Source organism: Strigops habroptila, chromosome 1, assembly GCF_004027225.2.
Source record: "Strigops habroptila isolate Jane chromosome 1, bStrHab1.2.pri, whole genome shotgun sequence".
In the NCBI taxonomy this organism is placed as follows: domain Eukaryota; kingdom Metazoa; phylum Chordata; class Aves; order Psittaciformes; family Psittacidae; genus Strigops; species Strigops habroptila.
In genome coordinates this window covers 53,787,587-53,811,305 of record NC_044277.2, presented here as the reverse complement: position 1 = coordinate 53,811,305, position 23,719 = coordinate 53,787,587, and the positions used below count along the sequence as shown (strand labels likewise).

General features: G+C 40.4%; 2 protein-coding genes across 13 annotated transcripts in view; one reads left to right on the top strand and one right to left on the bottom strand.

Annotated features, from left to right (window-relative positions):
• Positions 1-19,545, top strand: part of MPPE1 (metallophosphoesterase 1) — a 32,323-nt gene extending 12,778 nt beyond the window's left edge. For 5 of the 8 annotated variants that reach the window (XM_030492261.1, XM_030492847.1, XM_030492617.1 and 2 more), the window contains 9 exons: positions 7,235-7,617; positions 8,464-8,572; positions 10,006-10,109; positions 10,720-10,800; positions 12,626-12,734; positions 13,642-13,713; positions 13,825-13,947; positions 14,845-14,985; positions 16,425-19,545. In XM_030492261.1, coding sequence (XP_030348121.1) covers positions 7,343-7,617; positions 8,464-8,572; positions 10,006-10,109; positions 10,720-10,800; positions 12,626-12,734; positions 13,642-13,713; positions 13,825-13,947; positions 14,845-14,985; positions 16,425-16,607 — 1,197 coding nt within the window. In that variant the 5' untranslated portion in view covers positions 7,235-7,342 and the 3' untranslated portion in view covers positions 16,608-19,545. Of the gene's footprint in view, positions 1-763; positions 862-2,390; positions 2,533-4,989; positions 5,271-7,234; positions 7,618-8,463; positions 8,573-10,005; positions 10,110-10,719; positions 10,801-12,625; positions 12,735-13,641; positions 13,714-13,824; positions 13,948-14,844; positions 14,986-16,424 lie in introns of those variants that run through there. The other 3 variants (XM_030492697.1, XM_030492777.1, XM_030492524.1) reach the window with 2 other exon arrangements.
• GNAL (G protein subunit alpha L) overlaps positions 18,485-23,719 on the bottom strand; it is a 193,581-nt gene continuing 188,346 nt past the window's right edge. For 4 of the 5 annotated variants that reach the window (XM_030491955.1, XM_030492046.1, XM_030491876.1 and 1 more), the window contains one exon: positions 19,911-20,167. In XM_030491955.1, the coding sequence (XP_030347815.1) occupies positions 20,021-20,167 (147 nt within the window). In that variant the 3' untranslated portion in view covers positions 19,911-20,020. Of the gene's footprint in view, positions 20,168-23,719 lie in introns of all 5 variants that reach the window. The other variant, XM_030491783.2, reaches the window with a different exon arrangement.

The following is a 23,719-nucleotide window of genomic DNA, read 5'->3' as shown; positions in this document are numbered from 1 at the left end:
TGCTATGTAAAAATAGCATCTCATAACTAATATCCTCCTTACGGATCCAGCCCTGCATTTGTTTGTGATAAAAATAAGTGTTTGCTGCTTTTCTCTTTTCCTGAAATTGGTGTGTTGGTGTAATTATGGGTGGGAGTGCATGGCTCTATTCAGTACTATTTGTTATTTATTCTAGTAAGCTGTATCTATGCAGATCTCTTAGTGATGATGTTTGCTGTTCCATTCTTTGGTTTTCAGACACTGATACACAAAAGAACCTGTTTTTAGCCTTAAAATCTGGGACAAACCCAGACGATACTGGTTTGAACATGTTCTTCCTCCCATAAGTAAATCCACAAGTTAAGGTGCAATCCTGTTCTACTTCAAAGCATAAAAAAGAGATCGAAGAGATGGTATAATGTAGGCATAATTTTCAGGAAATGTGCTGTCAGCAAGAGCTAATGTGACCCTCTCATAAGTCAGAAAAAGGTAATTGAGGCACATGATGTATGTTTTGTGGATTTTTAAAGTAAAATTATGCCACATTCTAAGAATCTGGCAGATTCAGATTTTCCAATTGACAGATCCTGTTATCTTTCGTAGTACCTGGGAGTGTGTTGGGCCGATTCTTAAGGATAAATCACTTTATGAAGAAGGTACTTTAAAAAGCTGAACCATAATTTTCTAATACAAAATGTAGGCAGCTCTTTAGCTGTAATATGATTCATATGAGGGGGAGGTTGACTGTAATGGTTGAAGTCTATATTTTTTTATTTCAATATAGAGCTATTGTTGAAGGAGATTAAAAAGCTGAAGAAAGAAAATGAAAAGTTGTCTACAGAAAGGAGAGCACTAAAAAATCAATTAGCTGGATTAGACAAGGTAATTTATTTTGGGACAAATTTAAGAATGGGTGATTTTTAAAAAAACCCCAACTTTTCTGCCTGAACTGAAACTTATCTTTAGGCTGAACATATGTTGTTGTCAAGCAAAATGCATAACAAAACAAATGGATTTATAACATTCTGAGAAAGAAATGGAAATTAGTGACTCCTGGAAGCATTAATGTCCTACACTACTGCTTGGCTAAGGAAAAGGAATAATGTAATTTTTCTTGTTGTTGTTGTGTTTTAAACAGCTGTGCATTTTCATATGTATTTTTTATTTATTTGGGGTTTTTTTTTTTAGTGTTTGGACAATTTGGTTTCCTTCATGAGAGATTAGTTGCCTCAGGTCATTACAACATTCAAATTGTAACTGTTGGTAACAGTCTTAATTCCTTGCAGCAGACATTTATAGAGATAATAAAAATATTTTTTGAATGATCACTTTTGAATGATCTACTGCTTCATGATGTCAGTGAGAGGAAAGCTATTTTCTTACTTAAATATATCAAAGTTATGTCTCTGATAGAACTCTCAGCTTAAGGAGGACAGAGAGGAGGGCTTTGAAAAGGATCAATATGAGAAAGGGAAACCACACAGGCTGACATGAAGTTCAACAGGACTTGGATTTTTATGGCTTATTGGACTGTCTCTTTATATCCTGTGTAGCCTTACATACTGCTCTTTTTCATTCCCTCCTTTGTTGTAAATTGCTTTTATCTGAGCCAGTTGGACCTGTTGGATAGTGTTATCAATTTTAGTCTGTTTAATGCATCATCAATCTTACCCTTTTGAATATGAAAATCAGACTTTTTAACATAGTGTAACCATAAATAACAGATCCTATTCTGAATTAGGATATTCATTAACAAAATGTAGTTGTCCTTCAAGTTCTAAATGAATACTAGCAAGTAACAAATCAGTTAAGGTCTAAAAATACTTTATATCTTTCTAGATCTAAATATGGTATCCATTTTTCCATCTTAAAACTATTTAGTACTGTCTTCTTCAAATGCTAGCATCCTCCTCTTTAGTTTAATTGCCTCATCTCTCTCCTTGCTTGTCCCTTTTGTATAATCTTGCAACTTTCAGATCTTCTGAGTTACTGGTGTGTTGTCTTCTACTGGCTGACTTCAGCATGTATAGCTATAGTTCTGCACAGATGAGTTTGACACAATTCCTTTCTCATTTTGGACTGTCATTTGGACTGTCATTTTGTAGCTTTCTTAAAAAGTAGCATGTTTTTTGTTCTCTTACTTAATCTTTCCTATTATTTGGCTGTATTTCAGGCTCTAACGTAACTTGAATTCTGCTTGTATTGTGTGTTCAGGGCAACGTTTTAAATTATTACGTAAGGTCAGAGTTGATTGCTGTATCTTGCCATAGCTGTGTTTGCATAACTCAACCATATAGTAATAAAGATATGGAAAGTGTCTTTGAACTTGGGAACAACTGAAATGCTGACTAGCTATTATTGAGAATGTCTTCCAACAAAACATTAAGGTGACTATTTTTGGGTCTTCCTAGGATTTTTTTGAAGAGGTAGAAGATCTAAAGCATGCTGTACAGGAATCTGTGAAACTGAATAATCAGTATGAAAAGTGCTTGAAACAAATAAGTGTGATGTATGGACTTCCTTTTACAACACATTTGTAACTATTGATTAATGGCAAGTAGATTTTCCACAGTTTTTTATACTTACCCCAACATTTAAACCTACCATGGCTAATGTAATATTACATTTTGATAATATTATGGATTCAGTAATATGATCTCAATATGACAAGCTGCTCTGGAATGTTTTTGTATTTTATGCCTTTGATTTTTTTTGTTATGTGGTTTTAAAATAAACTGTGGTCTGTATAACTTCAACCAAGTTTCAAAACCTGTCTCTTTCACACTTGTAAAATGTGTTCATTGCAGGAGTGGTTGTGGGTGTTTATGGGAATATGATAAAATCTTAGTATTTTTTTGAAGAATTTCCCCATTTATCCTTTTTTGTAAACTATATACAATTAAAGTAGATGCGTAGATTTGGCAGTCTTTATGAATTTCAGCTCTAAGGATGTGCCAATGCAGACACAAATTAATTCTATCTTTAAAATATTACAAAGGGGTTTCTTAAAAGAAAAATGCTAAATCCCTGCTTGGAGATTTTCTTTAATCACAATAATAAGTTAAACTTTTTGGATGAAGGAAAGATTTAGGGTTTAGAATTGGAAAGTGTGTTCAGAAAGATGGGAGAGAGAGTTGTCTTGCAGTATCAAAACAAGAATTTATCAGAAGCCCTTTTTTGATTGAAGAATGAGGTATTTGAAGTGCCGAAACCGGAATGCGGAGAGTCACAGTTTACACAGTAGAAACGTCACATTACTTCAGAGAATGAAGTTGGAATGATAACAGACAGTTTCTAGTTGCAAGTGTACCCTGCAGAAGGAAAACCTGAGATTTGAACCTGAGCTTGTTTGTAACTGCATTTTGCAAAAGTTTAATGTAGTTATAGAACTGTATTTGTCTAGAAGTTGTGAACCTGTACCTTTGTTAATAAGTAAATTGGCCTCAAAGCATACGAGGTGTTCAGAGTTGTATATTCACTAAGCAAGAAAAAGGGTAAAGCTCCAGAAGTACTTGCTTGCTGGTCTGGCTATAGACCGTTTTGTCAGTCTTCCCTTGGTTTATTCTTGGCTCACTTGTAAATTAAAGCTGGATAATGTTCTGAACAGAAATGGAAAAGGGAAAGAGGAGTGATGCAAGTCTGTGTTGCCAGTAGACTTGTCAGATGAGGATCAGCAGAACAGCATGTATGATGGAAGTATTTTAAGTGCAAAAATGTATCTAATATTTGTTAGTAAGCAAAATAAACATGAATGATGGAGGAGGAAAGTAGCAAACCTTTTTTTTGAGCACTAGTCACTTGACTATTCTTTTTCCACAGTTTTGTGGTATGTGAATTTATACTTCTAGTATGTTTAAACTTTGGTGGCATTGTTAAATGAATCAGTAATTGTCCTTGTCCACGGGCTGATTTTTAAATGTTATGCAGAATGTTTTTTAAAACATGTAGGTGAGGAAGAGCTGAAGGTTATTTCTTCTCTGCCTCAAGAATGTATGTGCTCGCTGAATACAAATTGTTTTGGCTAGCAGACTTTTGCTGTTTGTCATTAGAGAGTATTTTCTCTGCCCAAACAATTTAGAATAATTAATACATTGAAAATATTGATCTCGCCTTTGTGATGGGCTTTTAAAACTTCTAAAAATCAGTAGCATCAGGCTATTCACATGTATTTAGAACAAGAAACAGTGAGAAATCTTTCAGTCTTGTCTCATAACTGAGATCCTCAAGCTTTAGTAAGAAACCAGGTTCTAGTCCAACCTTAATAATCAAAACCTCCTGTGCAAGCAGGAGGAGTAGCAATGTATTGTGCAGTGACACGCTGAACCACAGCTCCATCTTGCAGCGTGCATGCAGTCTGACAGCATTGGTTTTGACCTTGCCATGACGTGTGAGAGGATGTGGGTCTCCAGGTCCTTGGGTACCCGTATGAGAGGTTCATATTACTACCGCATGTGCTTGGTTTCTGGTTAAACTGCTTTTATGCTGATGTTCAGCCACAGTCCTGAGCAAAGGGTTCAGCTAGGGTGCGAGCAGCCGGGGCTGGCGGGTGGCAGAGCGAGGGAGGCAGGGCTTTCTGTCAGCCGGTAGTAGGAGATATCTTTCAGCTCATTCTGCATCACTGACTTTCTGTGGTTTCTTTTTCCTTTTTTATCCCTTTCCTCTTTTTTCCTCTCACCATCAGGAAGGCTGTAAACATGGGGTGCAGATGGGAGACCTCTGGCATCTTCCACATCTGTGGCACAACTCCCAGAATAGTAACAGCTAGCAGCAGAAACGCAGGGGCAGGGAATGTATGTAGAAATGACTGGCTCTGTGCTTTTGATTGTGTCAGTTGCTGTTTGTGACTTCTGAAAATGGCAGTTTTGCTTTGAAGATATTTTTATTTTCTACTAATTGCAGGTTTTGGATTTGGTTTATTTCTTTTGCATTTGGTGGAATCATTTTGCTTCTGAAGATCCATTTCGGTTTTTTCTCTTCTCCCCACTGATCTCTAGCATTGGCTTTTTGCTGCCTCTCTAGCTGTTTGGGCAGCATCTGAAGAAATTTGATGTGTGAAAAATGTAATGAAAAGCTTTTAGAGAATGCATAGATACTGATATCAAAATGGCAGGTTTTATTTGTTTTAAGTTTTGTGTAGGTTGTGAATAAGAAGAATCACAGGGATTTTTTGTTTTATAGTTTTAGGTTTTTATGACATGCCTAATGCCAACTTACTGGCATTTGCTGTTCAAATTAGTCCTATTTTTGTTGAAAGAGTAGACCTGCTACCAAAGTCTACTTCTAAGTCTGGGGTAGGTGCTTTTGTGCAGGATAAGACCATAGGAATTTGTGTGCTTAGTTAAGAATTTATGCGTCTCTTTGTCATTGTTGCAGTCTCTGTTGAACAGACATTTTTGCTTTAATCTTGCCTTGTGAGATGTACAAATGAGATCTTGCTGCTTTTTACTGCCAGTTAAAGTGCAGATGAGATTAACATTAAACAATTTAATCATTTACCTTTATGTGTAGTTCGTCTGTGTTGTGAAATTGTGACGTCTTGTCCAGCGGCTTTCTCCTGCTAGACAAAGTTTAGCTAGAACTGAATTGCATGCAATTAAGTATTAGTCATGCTAATGTGAAATAATGCATAGTAGAAATGTTACATGATGCAGACTAATGGTTCTTTGTCTTGAATAAGTACTTTGTAGTAGTGATATGGGAAGCTCATGTTTGAAGATAAGTGGCTATTACCAAATAGAGGTTTTGGTTGGAAAAATAAGATAATAATCACATGTCAGCTTTTGATTTCCATGAGACATCAATCAAATGGGCTAGGGTATAGGACAGTAAAGCAATTTAAGATTTTTTTCTGTGTTCTGCATGTAACTGAGACCAGGATTTTAGAAAAGATCTACAATTTTGTGTTGTTCAGTACTTTTGTCCTAGTGTTCCTAATATTTAGGGTCTAAATGATCAAAGGTACTGAGTATTCACAGCTCTAATCAGAGTTAGTCAAGTCAAATGAAAATTGGCTGCTAATCACTGGTTTAGTGCTATGTTCAGTAACTGCTAACATCTTGGATATTAGTCCTGTGCCAGCATTTCTCTGTTGTAGAAAGCAGAATTGCAGTCCCATTCTTGGGCGGGGGACGAAACTTTTCTTTGCGGATTTCTGTAGAAGTTGGTTCACGAGCATGTGAAGTAACATCTTTATAGCTCTCCTGGAGCCTCTTTTACTGTGACCATGCTACAGTTTACCTATAAAAAGTGGTTCTTTGGAACCCTGAGAGGCTGTGTGTTGAACCTGAGTAATTTACTTGAAAGCAAAAGGCTGGTATCTTGGTCCATTCAGGTGTGATACTTGTTTTTCTTGTTGGCACTTACACTGTGAAAGTGTTTCTGCCCAGGACTGTAGAAGAAACAGAACTGTGCAAATGTGGGTATTTCCTCCTTTCATGAGGAATAATGAGTTTCTGTTAAATGCCTGTAAACAAGAGAAGCAAGCAATGAGCCCTGTTATAATTGTGGCTTATCAGAGTGAAGACATTTGGTTTGGATTAGCCTTTAAAATGGCAGAAAATAATATTGTAGTTTCAAAAACCAAGTTCCTTGTTTGGGTTATGAACTATCCAAGGTGGAAGAAATCAATAAATCAGTAAGCTTACCAACTTCAGCTTATTTTCCCATATTTCTCTTCAGCTGTACAGTTTCTGTTTCTGAGGCTTACCTGTTTCTTGTTTTCCCCTTGTTAGAAATGAGGCAGCATTAGTTAACTAGTCACGTATCTGCGCCTGTGTTCCTGGAAAGCTCTGGTAAACATGTTCTGTGATAGTAAATTGCTTTTGGTTCTTGGAGATTATTACAACGAACTGCATTAGAGGTGGTAATTGCATCAATTTGGTGTAGTCATGTTATGTGACTTGTGCCAGAAAGAGGCTGCACGTGGCATTGCAATGGCCAGGCTGATACGTGTCCTCATGTTCTGCTGTTCAAGCTAAGCTCCGTCTTTACCTGCCTGTGACCCCTGGTCACAGTGTTTTCACTGTCTAGTTTTAAAAACACCATCATGCACCAAGATCCAGGCTGGCTTGAAACTGGTAGGAGAGAGTGCAGTTCTACGCTCAGTGGCGTGGCCATTTGTGTACTTGAAGGAGAAGACCAACTTTGGTTTTTAGATTAATTAATTATTTCCAAATCTAACACTGTAGGCCTTACATGGCAGCTTTTCACAGGGAATGCTGGCTTAATGAATGCTTTAATTTGATTTTCTCCACAGGGATTCTGTACTGATATGGGGCCCAACATGATCCTTTGACTAACCCATAACGTTTTCACCTGAGAGGAGAACCGAGCCATTGGGAAGGAGTCTTATGCCGGTACTGCAATGCTGAGTTCCAGCTCAACCGCTGTGAAGGATCTTCTTTTAAAGAAGAGGCTCTGTTTCCTGCTGAAACTTGCGTGCTGTGTCAGCTCGGTGTTAATATTTTGTGAATTTTTAATTTATTATGTGGTAATTTTTCAATGCCGATGGCCAGAAGTGAAAGGTGGAGCTCACATGAGTAAAAAAGAGACCTCAACTTCAGTCCTAAAGGCCATAATTTTAGCTGATACTCACCTACTTGGTGAAATCAAAGGGCATTGGCTGGATAAACTAAGAAGGTAATAATAATTATTATATTTTTAATAATCTCCTGGTTTTAGAGTTTTTATGAGTAGCTAACGGGACAGATGTTTAAAACCGATGTTGTGGCATTTGTAAGAAGTGTGCAAGCTGCCTCTGACTTGCCCATCTGGATCTGTGCTGGGTAATAAACCAGTGTTGAAAGGTTAATAAATAGGACTTACTGAGGCAGAGCAGTCTTAAATGTTCAGGTGGTACATGAGTGTAGGTGCCTGAGGATTTTTGATGGGTCAGAAAGTCCAGGATGTAACTATTTGATAAAATGCCTTAAAAATGAGCAAGATAACTTGGATATCCCAATTTTTAACACCTTTAATTGCAGAGATAAGGAAGCTGGTAGAAGTTTGTAGCAGAAGAATTGGAGGCACAAATCACATTTAAAACCAAAGATAATCCAATCCTATGCTCCCAAACCCATGTTTCTATTAGTCCAAAAAAAGAAAAAGCAGAATGCTGACAGAAAGTACTAAGTTTATAATATTAGTGGGATGAACATTATAAATGTTTGCTGCAGAAACAATAGTATAGTTAACCATGAGCAATAATTCACTCTTCTGATTAATTGCCATTTTATGGAATTGCAATGAAAAATAAACAAGCTGGTCTGTCTTCTTGCATGAATTGGGCCCATTGTATTGTGGTAGAAATACCCACCATGTAAAAATCACTGACTGTACTTAAACCTGATTTCGAAGTATTTAACTTGAATTTCATATTAGCACTGTCAGTGTGGAGGAGCCATCTTCCCATTCCCGCCAGGCTGTTTTTGTGTGTTCGGAGCTGAGGATCCAGCTGTGATGTCTGGGTCTGCATTTTCCTTTCAGGGAATGGCAAATGGAGAGGTCTTTCCAAACTGCCTTATGGTTGCTGCAGCCAGATATCGTTTTTATTCTGGGAGATGTCTTCGATGAAGGAAAATGGAGCTTACCTGAGGTATGACATCAACAGCTCTCATTTAAAAAAAATGAGGATTTCTTGAAGGAAATGGATGACACAAGAAAGCAGACTAGGTACGCAAGGCTTTGTCTAATATTACTATAATTGTCCTACTGGTAGAAGAAGTTTCTAGTGTTTTAGACACAAGTTGAAATGTTGTGATTCTCCTTTGTTCTTGGTAGTGTCTTGACACATTTTCCCCTCATGTAAAACTTACGAAGTGTAAACATTTCTGTGTGCGCATCTCTGCTATATACCTGTCGTGGGCTGACCCTGGCTGGGTGCCAAGTGCCCACCACGCTATCACTCCCCATACTCGGCTGGATGGGGGAAAGAAAATACAACAAAAAGCTTGTGGCTTGAAATAAGGGCAGGAGGAGACTATTCACCAATTGCTGTCATGGACTTGAGGAAATTAATTTATTACCAATCAAATCAGAGTAGGGTAGTGAGAAAAATAAACCCAAATCTTAAAACACCTTCCTCCCATCCCCCTCTTCTTGGGCTTATCTTGACTCCTAATTTTCTCTGCCTCCTCCTCCCAGAGGCGCAGGGGGACAGAGAATGGAGGTTGCAGTCACACGTTGTCTCTGCCACTCCTTCCTTCTCAGGGGAGGACTCCTCACACTATTCCCTTGCTCCAGTATGGGGTTTCTCCACGGCAGACAGTCCTCCATGAACTTCTCCAACGTCAGTCCTTCCTATGGGCTGCAGTTCTTCACGAACTGCTCCAGTGTGGGTCCCTTCCATGGGTGCAGCTTTCAGGAACAGACTGCTCCAGCGTGGGTCCCCCATGGGGTCACAAGTCCTACAGCAAACCTGCTCCAGTGCAGGCTCCTCTCTGCATTGAGCCACAGCTCCTGGCAGAAGCCTGCTCGAGTGTGGGCTTCCCATGGGGTCACAGCCTCCTTTGGGCATCTGCCTGCTCTGGTGTGGGGTCCTCCATGAGCCACAGTGGATATTTGCTCCACCGTGGACCTCCATGGGCTGCAGTGGATATCTGCTCCACTACGGACCATCATGGGCTGCACCACGGGCTGCGGGGGAATCTCTGCTCTGGTACCTGGAGCACCTCCTCCTCTCCTGCTACACTGACCTTGGGGTCTGCAGGGCTCTTCCTCTCACATATTCACACTCCTCTCTTCAGCTGCAATTGCTGTTGCCAGGGTTATTTTCCTCCCTTCTTAAATCTGTTATCCCAGAGGTGCTACCCATTGCTGATGAGCTCAGCCTTGGCCAGTGGCACGTCTGTCTTGGAGCTGGCTGGCATTGGCTTTGTTGGACATGGGAAGCTTATAGCAGCTTCTCACAGAAGCCACTCCTGCAGCCCCCTGCTACCAAAACCTTGCCACGCAAACCCAATGCAATACTAGTGGTCCCCTGTGGTACTGTTGAACAGCATTAATTTCTCCGTTTGTTTTTTCATGCAGGCGTGGGCAGACGATGTCAGGAGATTTCGGAAAATGTTTAAGTTCCCAGTTTCTACTGAGCTGGTGGTTGTTGTTGGGAATCATGACATTGGATTTCATTACGAGTAAGTCTTGTCAGTGAAAGGAGTATGCAAGTGCCAAGAATGAAATGTCAGCATGCCTACAGTAACAGGTTTTGTGTCTGAGTAACCTCTTGTGTGGTTAGATGGAAAGATTTTGATCATAACCAAATTAGAAGGGGTTGTAATTTAGAGCAAGACCTTAAAAGGTATCCATCTGTGCACATACACCTTAGGAATAAATTTTAGAAGAGGTTTCAGGCTACTTTTAAGCTTCTCTGAGCATATACGAAGTTTTCAGGGGTGGTCTTTCTGCATTGGCAGAGAAGCTTGGAAGCTGTTTTTCCTTGTGTTGGGCCTCCTTGTCAGAAAAGTGTTTGGTCTGAGCATATTCCCTTTCCTGATACCTTGACACAGAAGAATGTGAGTGCCCTGGCTCTGCTGTATTTCTGTACGATGGCTGTGCTTACACTGGTGGGACTGGGGCAGACACATGATGGGTGTTGGAGCATCCCTGTGAGTTAGCAAATGAATATGTGACCTAGGTAATGGAGCAGCAAGCTGCACGAGTGGTCTGCAAACTGTAAAGCAGCTGCGTCAGATGATTTACAACGCCAGTTTCTCACCTCAGTTGTGTTTTTGCTCTGTGGTACAGAATGACAACTTACAAGGTAAACCGGTTTGAAAAGGTTTTCAACTTTACTTCAGGAAAGCTAATAACTCGAAAAGGAATAAAGTGAGTATATTTATTTATTTATTTCATATTTAGAGTAATGATTTCTGAGCTAGCAGACCAGGGTGATGAAAACTGACAACTGGAAATGGAATTTCTAAAGAAATAGCATGGGAATGCTTAACTTAGAGCCTTTTTTTTTTAAACTTTGTATCATCTAGCTCATGATATGTTAAACCTGAAACACTTTGTACAAACCCGAAGTTTGATGTGGAGTGGAAGCTGTGCTTTGAGCAGGGTAAATTGTAACAATTTCCTTTTAAATGGAAAACTACTGTGGAGTCAGGTTCAAATTCTCTGGTTAATCTTTCTACTTCCTTGCAGCTGGTAATGACCCATGGTTGTAAACATAACAGAAGAATAGGATTCAGTAAAGGAACATAAACAAATCCCCTCTGCACTTACAAATTAAGAGTTTCATTAATTTTAATAACTTCTTTAGTCTGCAGAATTTAACTCTGAGTAATTTGGGAACACAGTTGCTTGTCCGCAGTTTCTCCACGGGGTGGGGTAATAGCGCACAAGCTGGTTTTAACGCAGAGTAGACCATGTTACAGAGCTTCGTTATGTCTCTGTGGCTGCAGTGCCTGTCCTGCCCCTTTAGTTACTGTAGATACAAGGCAGGAACTCGCTGAGGGAAAGCAATAGTGGGTTTGTGGAAAGGCATTTGTCTTTAAACCTCAGATACCTGAAGGGAAGACCCGTTGCCACTCTGTGTTTGGCATGCGTGCCATCAGGTTATAATGACTCATGTAAAGGTAGGATTCAAAACCTACAGGTTCACACAGGTTCCCCTAATTAAGCAAACATTAAACATATTCTGAACAAGTCTAGAAACGGTGTGTCATTTTAGGAAGTCTACGAGCTTTGTGACTGCTCAGTATAACGCTGTTGTTTATCATGCAGATGGTGCAGGGTCCCCTAGATATGTATTTCAGCTGTTTCCAAAAATATTTATTAAGGAATATTTCCATGTCCCCTTTGATAAAACAGCACAGCAGAATTCTTGCGTGCAATTGCAGACTGTATGTCTGCTATCGTATTCATTAACAAATGAGCTGCATTATTAATGAAAAGCTCCTAGATAAACTGTTTTACAACAAACCTGTGGTACAAAATTTGCTAAAAAAGAATTTTTTTTAGTTTTGACCAGTATGTCTTAAGTGGAAGCATTCAACTCATTTATGTCAATAAAACATACTGAATTGAAATGGGAATTTGTCTCAGGTCCTGAATGATTGAACAGATGTGAATCTTGTGGCACAAGTTCTAAATTGATTAGAAATCTACAGGGAAGTCTTCTTCCATTACAAATAAAATCTGGGCGAGAGACCACAAAGTATGAAACTAAGTTTGTTCAGGGTAGCCAGCCACATGCAGTGTTGTTTTGCTTTTCAGTTGTTCTGAAGAAACTAAATGTTGAAAATTGTGTCTCTGAAGTCTAAAATGTGTGTGGGGAGAGAAGCAAGTTCTCCATTCCCTCAGAATTCAGCTTAGTGGCTTCTAATGATGTTCCACTAGAATGCCACTTAAGTATTTGTTATAAAAAAGATTTTGAGGTGTAAACATGAAGCCTAGCATATAGTATGTTGTGCAACCTAATAAACAACTCATCATAAAGCAGCCAAACAGGTAGAGAAACACCTACAATATGGATACTCAAAAGAGGATTTATAGCACGTGGTTCCGGAAGCTGTTCTCTTGAGCTGTGTCTGACTTCAGAACACTTGCATTTTGTGAACTGAAGTTTATCCCACACATGTGCATGAATAGCAAATGCTTTCCTGTCTTCCCTGCTTCCCTTCGCCCACTCCTTGCTATTTTCCAGCTTTGTCCTGGTGAACAGCGTAGCCATGGAGGGTGATGGCTGTACTCTCTGCCGTGCCGCAGAGGCAAAGCTTGTGGCGCTTTCTCACAAACTGAATTGCTCCCAGCAGGTAAGGGTTTATTAAAGATCTGATTATAGCCAGCAGCTCGGCTGCTGCAGTGGGAATACTGATACTGCAGCAACAGTCAGGATGTAACTAAGACTCTCCTGAAAAGAAAAATAAATCTACTTCCAATTCGTATTGCAGCTTGTTACCAAATCTTTCTTCTCCTCATTTGCCTCTTGACATTTTTACCAAACTATTAACTGTTGCTTTGCTTTAATGGTGCTATCTTCCTTGTCAGTGCTGCCAACAGAGGGTGTCATTGCCTTTGTTCCAAGGAATGGCAGAAGTTCCGTAACCCTCCCTTTGACTTACAATATGTAACAATCCCTGCATTTGTATTTATGAATGTTCTGTTTTATATCTTTCAAGCTAGCCTATTCTTTTGCTTTTCTGATTCAAGTGGAGTCTTGTCTTGATAGCCTGGTAATATTTTAATTGTCGTATTTTTTCATCAAATCCAATTGCTTCTTGTATTTTACTCCTCTTCCCTTTTTCACAGGCTGACTGGATGTGCAGTAAGCAGCATGACTGACTGCATTGGCAGTCAATCAGGAAACCAGTTCCCAGTGGAAAAATTGCCAGGTTCTTAACTGCTGTCTCTTGGGCTGCCCTAAATCTTTTCTGCTTTGTTTGTGCAGTGAGATTCTGCTGTTGCTTCCTGCATTCTGGAAGAGTGCAGCCGTATTTACAGCATATACAGAAAGGGGAATTAAAGCATTTCCCTTTCTATCCACAGCAGAGGTTCTTAAAAGTTTGTACAGTGGATAGTGTTCAAACACTGTACTGTGAGCTGATACTGCTTTTTGTAACACCCCCCACCTCCCCAAATGTAGCTGTTGTTTAATTCCCCTCCTCACTCCTATGGTACACATAGGTGATGACAATATATATGGATTGATTTTATTTGCAGAAACCGAATCATTCTAACAAAAGATGCAGTGATGTGGAAAAGCTTCCAGCTTCAGAACCCATCCTTCTACAGGTGTGTTAGGGGTGGGGTGAGGCAACACTTTGACATGTTTTTAGTGTATTTATTACTGTTCCAGAAAGGCTGGCTCATTAACAACTGATCCTTGCTTTGAATTTCTCCCAGCATTACCCTCTCTATCGGAAAAGTGATGCTGAGTGTACTGGAGAAGATTCTGCTTCTCCAGAGGAGAAGAACATCCCGTTTAAAGAGAAGTATGATGTCCTGTCTCAGGAAGCATCACAAAAGGTTTGATTTATTGGAAACTTGAGTTATTGGTGGGTGGGGGACACAACTGTAGATATCTATAGATTAAAACATTTTGGAAAGGGTGCTGGCTGAGACAAACAGACCACAGCTGCTCCTGCTCTAATGAGGCCTTTGGGAGGCTGCTTGTTAGAACTGCTCCCCTGAGGATCACGGCCTTGATTCTGCTGGGTTTCCCAGGTACAGGCCGTAAGTCCCAGCGCTCTTAAGTAAGTTTGCTGCAGTGCTGTTCTCTCCATTTTGTACTTTATGTACTGTGTAGATTGTTGACGGCCTCATCGACACGGTTTTTGAACACTTCCAGGGATGGCAATGCCACCACTGCCCTGGGAAGCCTGTTCCAATGCCTGGTCACCCTCTCGGTGAAGAAATTTTTCCTAATATCCAATCTAAACCTCCCCTGGTGCAGCTTGAGGCCGTTACTTCTTGTCCTGTCATGTTACTTGGGAGGAGAGACCAACCACCTCCTCACTCCCTTCAGGTAGTTGTAAAGAGCGATAAGGTCCCCCCTGAGTCTTCTCCAGACTAAAAAACCCCAGTTTCCCTCAGCCGTTCCTCGTAAGATTTGTGCTCCAGACCCTTCACCAGCTTTGTTGCCTTTCTCTGGGCCTGCTCCAGCACCTCAGTATCTCTCTTGTAATGAGGGGCCCAGAATGTCCAGTATTTGGAATGGGGGGCAATGGGTATGATTAATATTACGGTATCAACACATGCCTTATTGGAAATCAGAAGTTTACCAAGAAGTCACAAAACACTTTGTAAGAATATTGGAATTGCCATAATCACATTCTCTTTGTTAAAAGGAAAAAAAAGGGGCTTAAGCTCATTTTTCTCTTTCCTTATGACTTAATTCTTGTGCTTTACCCTTTTGTGCTCTAGCTGCTATGGTGGTTTCATCCCCGTTTGATTCTCAGTGGCCATACACACAGTGCTTGTGAAGTGCTGCACGCGGGGAAAATCCCAGAAGTCAGTGTCCCGTCATTCAGTTGGAGGAATAGAAACAACCCTAGTTTCATCATGGTAAGTTTTAATTTTTTTCTTTTTATTTTTGTCAGATAACTTTCATAAATAAATGAACATGGCAGTCAGCTGGAATTGAACTGATCCTACCTGGAAAAACAAAAAATAAAAAATTGCCTACCCACCCAACCCACTCAGTACACTGCATCCACCTCAGAAAGTCCATCTGTGGGAGCCACATCTTCTGTGTGGTACAAAGCAGTGCCCTTAAAGATCTAATTAGTATCTGGGTACAAGCATCTAACATTTTCTTATAAAGAGGGTGCATTGTAAACTATTGACTTGTAAAAATAATCAGTATTGTGCACGGAACAGTAGAAAGACTAGTTTGGCTTGGTTGGTTTACCAACTGTGAAAACAAGACCGTCTGCACCTCAAACTCTCTCTCGCGGTGATGGCGGTTTCCAAACTTGTGCATTAAACCGCTTCACAGGGTGAAAACGTTTGTCACAGGCCAATAGTCTGCCTCCTCCTTTCCAATTCACATTTTATGCAGTGTGTTGGTTATGCTCTCACAGGCAGTTCCAGTGCTCAGTATATCCTTAAGAGGTAAAACAATTAGTTCCCCAGTTCAAAAACAAAACAGAACTCCTAGAAACTTGGAGTAAGAAGCAAAACCTACCATCTGCTTACAGAGTAGTCTGTGACTCGGGACGAAATCTTTCATGTATTTTTTTTTTTACTGCTGTTGAGTTTAGGCTGCTTAATACACAGATAACCCCAAACTTTTAAATTCTTTTTATGCAACTGTTAATAGTTCTTGTTGTGAAAGTAGTTCTGTTTATTCCATATTCCTGAGAGTAGCTGCCTTCAAACTACACATGCTCTCTGCACATGCCAGACAGTGCATCTTCACTGCAAAACAAGAGGTTGGCTAATTAAAGTTGCATCATCTTCACTACTCTTTTCACTCGGTCTCGCTCTGTTGTAAACTTTAATTTGAACTGCAGAGTCAAGCCAAAACCCAATGGAGTTCTTTGGTGTTGACGTTGACGTTCGCGTTCATAATTTGGATTAGCCAACATGTTTTCTGCAGCATGTACTGGGTAGGAGGAGGGTTTGGAGGGAGGAAGGGGCACATTCACAAAACCTAACTTTAGCCTGGGAAGGCTCCTTCCAGGTGGATTTATAGCAGCTAAAGTTAGGCTTCTCTTGAAGGCAGATCAGATGAGGAGCCCAGCTCTCTGTTTAAGCTAGATGGAATAGAGGGAAGATTGGCCCCTGGGCTAATGTTGGCCTGGTGACTATTCCAGGTAGTGCCCAGCACCGCAAGGTATGGACTCTTCAGCCCCCTGGAGAAGGCACTGGTACTAAGAAACTGGCCCCAACCCTTACCACCCAACACAGAATTTAGAAATTGGAGATCTGACAGTCGTGGTGTTTACTCCTGATTCAGAACCACTGTAACAGCAAAGTGACAGTCTTCATTTCTTTTCCAGGGCAGCATAACACCGACAGACTTCTCCCTCCAAAAATGCTTCCTTCCATATGAGAGCAGAGTCTTTACTATATACTGTGCAGCAGGTGCTCTGCTTGTAATCCTGATACTAGCTCATTTTCAGCTTCTCACTCCACCATTTTATTTTGCTCAGCATTTAATCAGTAAGCATAAAGCAGTATGAAGAGCCAGACATCTGCATTCAGTCACTGAAATACCAAAGCTGAGAACAGTCAAACATCAGACTATATTCATGCCAGCAAATGACCTAATTTGATTGCTAGTCTGAAGGCAGGTTGCATTTACACATACCATAGAAGTCCTATACAGCTGATATGACTACTACAGGATAAATAATTAACTGAAATGAGCGTTTCATGCTGTACAAAAATACTGTATTCGACAATCAAATGAGTCCTTTTCCTGCTATAATTTTTGTATCAAATATGTATATTAAAAGTGTAACTGTACATTATGTAAATCCTATAGCCTCATCACGTCTCTGCGCTAGTGTCTTACCCTGGTGGAGGCTCAGTCCTGCAAACTGGAAATGTTCCTCTGTTTTATTGCTGCATGGCCCTTCTAATGTCATACTCCTGTTTGTTAGGGTCAGGCAGAAACTAGATACATCAGCATGGAGAGATGTGGATCTCCGTAACCTTTTTAGGATGTTGTATGTAAGGGACTGGGGTTTGGGACAAGAAATCTTCCAGTTCCTGACACATTAAATTGTTAGCTGACTACAGTTTGCAGTTATCGTCTACCAGACAACAACAGGAAGAAGCTCGTGGATCCAGTTTGCTGATACACACTTGAAACCTGCTTAAAAAAAAATAGGGTGACACCTCAAGCTGCTCTTTTTAAAAAGATGTGCTATGATGAGCTTAAAAAAAGAGGGCCCTATTGCATCCCAGAGATCTGTGTGGTGAGGGGCCCTCCAGTTGCCGATCTTCTGCAAGAAGGAAGGTCAAATACAGCTGCAGTAACATTATCCTATGCCTTGGCCCTCAGTCTATGGACAGATAGGGACAGGAATGCACCGTATTTTGGGTTCCTGCTGGGCTGCCAAGTTCTCTTCACTTTATTATAGAGTCACAATTTGAACTGCACTAGCCCCTCTGAGGGGAGGCGGAGGCCCCTGCCGGGATGGCAGCATGGAGCTCAGCATCTTCACATGCTGGGTGTGAGGGAGGATGTGACAAACCTACTGCTTCTCCCCACCCGCCCTAAGAAGAACCAGAGGGACTGTTTCACACCAGGACCAGTGTTCCTGCTGGCTTTCCTGCAGAGGCTGGGAGCTCTGACCTGAACTCCTGGGTCGGGGCCTGTTTTAAAGAAAAGACTAGCTTTTGTTAGTCACGCTATTACTTTCTTTGGCACGGGAAGCGAGAAAATCTTTGCTTTTGGGAATTTTGTTTGTTATTAGCTTAGTCCACCCAGCCTGTCACTTTCTAGGAATTATCTGATGACTAAATTGAGTGTACAGATATCAAAGTATACACATTTCTGGGAAGAGGAAACGGTCACAGTATCTAAAATGGGATTGTTTAGCATCCAATAGAAACAAATTCTCAATTCACTTGTAGTCTGAATTTAAAAAGGTGACTGATTGGGGTTTATAACTAATAACAATGCTTATAGTAAAAAGTTAATCAAACCTGCTGATCTATATGCCAATGTGGGGCATGTGTTGTTAGCTCTTAATCTCTCCCTAAATTTAAAACAAAGTGGGGGGAATGGTCCAAAGTGTGGTAAAACGTTCTATAAAGTAATGTAGTCTAACACTTCTCTAGGTTTCTGTTATTGCAACTGTAATTTTAGACATTTGTACAGGTTATCTTGGACACAGGAAAAGTATATAGTCACAGACATAAAACACCTATGTATAAAATATAAAGCAGTGTTATAGTTACTAAAAAGGACATGCCTTATTGCTACAGCAATTCTTGCTTTTTATATATTGTACTGTACCACAACTTGTTTTGAGAATGTCATTTGCATAAATTATTCAAGTTTGAGAAATAGTCACACGTTTTGATTCTACAATATTTAAAATAAAACCATTTTCTAATGTGTCTCTTTATTAAAAGAGAAATAAAAATGTCATCTTGTAATTCTCTTAGGCCAGACACAAGGGTTTATACACCTTTTTTTTAGTGTTTTTTTTCTTCTTTCTCGCTATTTACTTGCACAATGAAAGCCGCTGTTGGTACAAAGATTGAAGAGCTCTATATAATGGTGCTTTACACATTCACAATTGGTCTGTGCAATTGTGAAGTTCTATGAATGACCGAAGAATTACCAAACATATTTTCTAAATCGAAAGGAAAAAAGAAGAAACTGAAATCCTTGGTTCCCATTAAAACAACACCAGGTTGCAATTTGGACACTTGAATGAATTCCAATGTTTTAAAGCTGAGACTTCAAAAGAGAAAGGCATGTTTGCTGCAACATCCGGTGACTGTAACACCTTACTTGGAAAGGTAAGTGGTTAATTTGCATAATTTATAATTTTTATACTAAAGAGCATTTTTATATAAACCAGAAAAAAACCCCTAAACTCTACAGATAAAGTTCTTACCTCCAGTCACTGCTGCAGGTAAGGTTGACATCAAGCTGTACAGCGCAATCAAAAACATACTTACATCTTAGCTCATTTTACAGGTACAGCCATAATCAAGGCACAAAGATCTTCTACAAGTATTTTTCTTCAATAAAGTTGTACAAAATAATATTACATTTTACAGTCTGTACAATATAATAAACCAGCAGTAAAACAAAAAAATATATATAGGGAGAGGACTGTTGTCCAAGAATGATCTGAACTAAAAGGATCATTTGTGGACAGCACAAATAACGTAAGTGAGGGTGGTAAATTTTCTGCCTAGATGCAACAGGCTGAAAAGTAGCTGTAATTCAAATGCCTGAGGTGTGCAGAGACACTTAGCTCCAAAACCCCAGAAAAATTGCTTTGTCTTCACTTTTCCTCTCATTATCTACTCTACTTCCTGCGCCAGTAACGGCTTAAAAGAGGAGGTCACTTTATCAGTTGACCTGCAACTCAGAAATGCTAAAAACTGTGACAGAGTAATAAATATTGTGGTGCTGCTACATTGTGTGTCTACTTCCTCAACAGTATTTAATAACCTGATACAAAGTGCATTAATCTTTTTTTTTCACCCATCAAGTACTCTTCAATGTCATGTTAAAAAGGAAACCCACACAGAGGGATAAGCTATGACTTTAGTGTCATCCAGCTGACATACCAGTTTGCACTGACGTTAACCTGCTGGAAAAAATTTAGCAGGTCACATTCAGTTGAAAACACAAAACCTACGGGAACAGAGGTAGCCGAAGGGCTTAGTGGAATGACGAAGAAGTGGCATGTCAAAATAAAGCACAAAAATAGTCCTAAAAAGCATGAAGGAAAACCAACCCAAACTTGCTTCAAATCAGCTTTAAGGTTAAATAATTAAAGTAAACAAAGTGAAGAGACTGACAATTCTATAGTATATTCCTCCACCCTGTGTGGGGTAGTATCAAGAGAAAGAGTAAGGAGCAAAGAATTTAAAACCACAGGTTCCACGGTGAGCCCCCTCACAAGAGTTCGTACTGGCGGAGATGCATCCTTTGAATGATGTCTCGACAGTCGTTGAACACCCTGCGGATATTTTCTGTGTCCACTGCACATGTAAAGTGGGGGTAGCAGTAATGCCGGCCGTCTCCGCTCGCCGTACTTATCCTCTGTGGAAAAAGAGAGGGAAAAGCAAGGGTCAGGTGCTGTACCATGAGAAGTTTCTATACATTTATGGAGTACCAAGAAACCTGGGAAACTCTATACGCAGATTATTAAATAAAAAAGGAGGAGGAAAGGTTGGAGTCTGATCCAATGTGACTCACAAATTTGAAGATTAAAAAAGGTTTAGGATGCTATTGCAGGGTCAGTATATTAGTACTTTGTAAGAGCCACTGATGCTGTCATCATCTGCACAAGCTGTTATCATTTGCACATCACTGTGCAGCTGATGTGTGCTGCTGCCAGCAGCACTGCAGTCTGCCACCCAGCTGTCCCAGGCATTATTGTCTCTTCCTTTTTTTGGTGCCATCATGTGGCAAATTTCTGTACTCCTGTTTTTAAAGCAGCAACACAAAACTGAAAGCCAGCAGTGGCAGAGAAGAGCATCCTTCTGCTTCTGCTTCTGGAAGCTGAAGGTCCCCGACATTACCTTTACTTAGAGCACCCATTAAGACTTGGTATCATTACTGAGACCAGAACATGCTGGAATTACCACCTGAGTGGTCGGGTTCCCACAAAATAATAAACCACACACAAATCCAGTAAAAATCAGACCTTGAAAATTAAATTTTTGCAAGGCTGCTGCACACCTTTGTAGGTTCCTGACTTAATCTCCAGCATCACTTCACCGGTGGTTACCTTGTGTTACTATGGGACTGACAAATATAAATCCATTCTAGATCATTATCTTGACGAACATATAAGGAACGTTATATGAAAGTAGAAGGTCAGTTCTTGGGTTAATAATCTTTATAAATGTTTTTCCTGATTTTATTACAAATTATACTGGCTAAACAACAAAAGGCAGTGTTTTCTCTCTCTCTGGCTACAGTATGTATTTTTAATGCAGTGGTTTATTTTACATATAGGATTGACATTTTAGATACCTGCAGCTACAGATATGCAAAACTACAGACATTTAGAAGCCATGATTTACATTACTAGATCCACAAGAAATTGCAGGTTTTTCCAGGTAATCCCAGTAGCATTAGATCTTCCACACTAATTCAACAGGGGGTGTTCCATATGTAAACTAAAAATGATTTTCTCCTTACTAAGCTACATTCAACACCTAGTTCAAGGCTTACCCTCATGAAAAATATTAATTCAATAGTGTAATCAATTGATGGGTAAGTTGTTCAGACCATATTGGAAGCATGAACAATAATGAAACAAGAAAAAAGACAAGTTTACAAATTACTGCACTGGTGGCAAAATGCTGAAACTCAATTAATATGCAGTCACACACTAAGGATGTGAGAGGGGCATCAGACTCTCACTCTGATGAGCTCTTTCTAGGACTAAACGTTACATGCTGACAGTGAGGGACAATGTATGAACACTTGGTGCCACCCAGACGCGGGCAGGAGGGAGCACATCACCCTACCGACCCCATGTTCCATCTTTTTCTTGTGTTTCAGTAAAATAAGTGTTCTTTCACTAAGTATTTGCTTGTGCTTGTCATGCACTGATTCCACTAATGTAGTAAGCTGCTCACAATGTCCTGGTGACACCTGGTTACATATAAGGCATGCCAAAGGTTGTATTTTCAAATCATGAAGTTTTTTTGGTCCCTGGCAGCTCTGTGGTTCTCCCATCTTAACATAAATGCAGTATTTTCGCCCCTACTCAAAACTCATTTTGAACAGTAGTGTGTTACTTAGCACCCATTCAGAGGGAAAAAATAATATCCCCTGGGATATTGCTAAAACCCAATGCCCCACACCAATCCCGAAATCAGGAGCTGATATATTTTGCACTCCTAATACTCATATGCTACCGTGTAGCAACAGTTGTTGGAAATATGTTTATATTTAGCCTCCTTCCAAAATTATTCTAATTACATGCTTTAAATTTGCTAGTACCAGTGCCTACAGCCAGGTAGAGTTTTATATGGAGTGCAGCACCATAGTGGTGATTTTCACACATATCTACACCTTATGCAATCCCGCTACCATGACAAAAACTGCAATAAAGCTTATAAATGAATAAAACCAGATTTCTCTGAATCATGTCTGAAAATGTAACAGTGGGATGAGGAAAAGGTCACAAATTAAGAGACTTAAAAGAAATGTATAAGGCAGAGCAAAGAAAGCCATAGGTAGAAAATATACATCTCATCTTCCTTGCACCTGGCTAAGGACATCAGAGCCCTCCCCTGTGCCCTCTTTTCACCCATCTCTGAAACCTCAGCCTTTTGGGCCTGACCTCTCCTCTGAAGAAAGGCTGAGAGTTGGGCTTGTTCAGCCTGGAGAAGAGAAGGCTCCAGAGAGACCTTAGAGCAGCTTCCAGTGCCTAAAGGGGGCCTGTAAGAAACTGGAGAGGGACTTCTTACAAGGGCATCTAGTGACGGGACAAGGGGGAATGGCTTTAAACTGAACGATAGCAGATTTAGATTGGATATTAGGAAGAAGTTCTTTAATGTGAAGGTGGTGAGATACAGGAACAGGTTGCCCAGAGAAGCTGTGGCTGCCCCGCTCCTCTAAGTGTTCAAGGCCGGGCTGGATGGGGCTTTGAGCAACCTGGTCTAGTGTGAGGTGTCCCTGCCCATGGCAGGGGGGTTGGAACTAGATGATCTTTAAGGTCCGTCCCTTCCAACCCAAACCATTCTGTGATTCTATGACCCTATGAAACTGGAAGTCACTGTTTCTACTCAGTCTTCACCCACCTCACCCTCCCCGCTGGGCCCGTGCATGGCCTCCATTACTCAGGGCACACACAGGTTGTTAAGGCCACTCCTCGGAGCGGAAACACCTCACCTGCAAGACTTCAATTTCAAACAACCCAAGAGTTTAAAGCAACTGTTCAAATGACTATATCCCCTTGTTTCTTTATGCTGAGAAACCAAACACAAACCCAGGAGAGAGACACACGAGCACTGCTTATAAAGGAGATGCTCTCTGCCAGACCTGCAGTGCCTGTGGGGAAAGGGGGAAAAGCTTTTTGGCTGTGTTTTGGCCCCACACCCAAGCCCCAGGGGCTGTCTGATGGCTGGTGGGTGCTGGCCCCAGCCCAAACACTTCTGCCCCAGCACCCGTGGTGCAAAGGGATGCTGTAGCCCACGGTGTTTTATCTGGTTGCAATGTCTACCCCCCTCCTCTCCCTGGCTGCTTTGTAGGTGGCCTCCTTCTGTAATGCCAGTGAGTCACGGCAGGGAAGGACCTCACCCTTGATGTGTTTTTTTTGAATAATGTAAATAGATAAAGGAGTTTCACCCTAGTTTTTCCCATAATTTGGTTCTATTGGACCCTCCTTCCAAACTGGATACAGTCACCTGCTTCGCAGTATTTCGGCATGACCACAAGAGAGATTTGGCTTGAAGTGGGGGGTTTTTTTGGTAACTCTTATGTTAATGCAGCACAATCTGACATTTTAACCTGCAATCCAGAAGATTAAGGTGGTGAATGGAAATCCCCAAAGTATGAACACAGATAATTGCTTCCTTCTTACTTGTTACAGCAACAGCTGTAAACACATAATGACTTTAAAATTCTTAATTC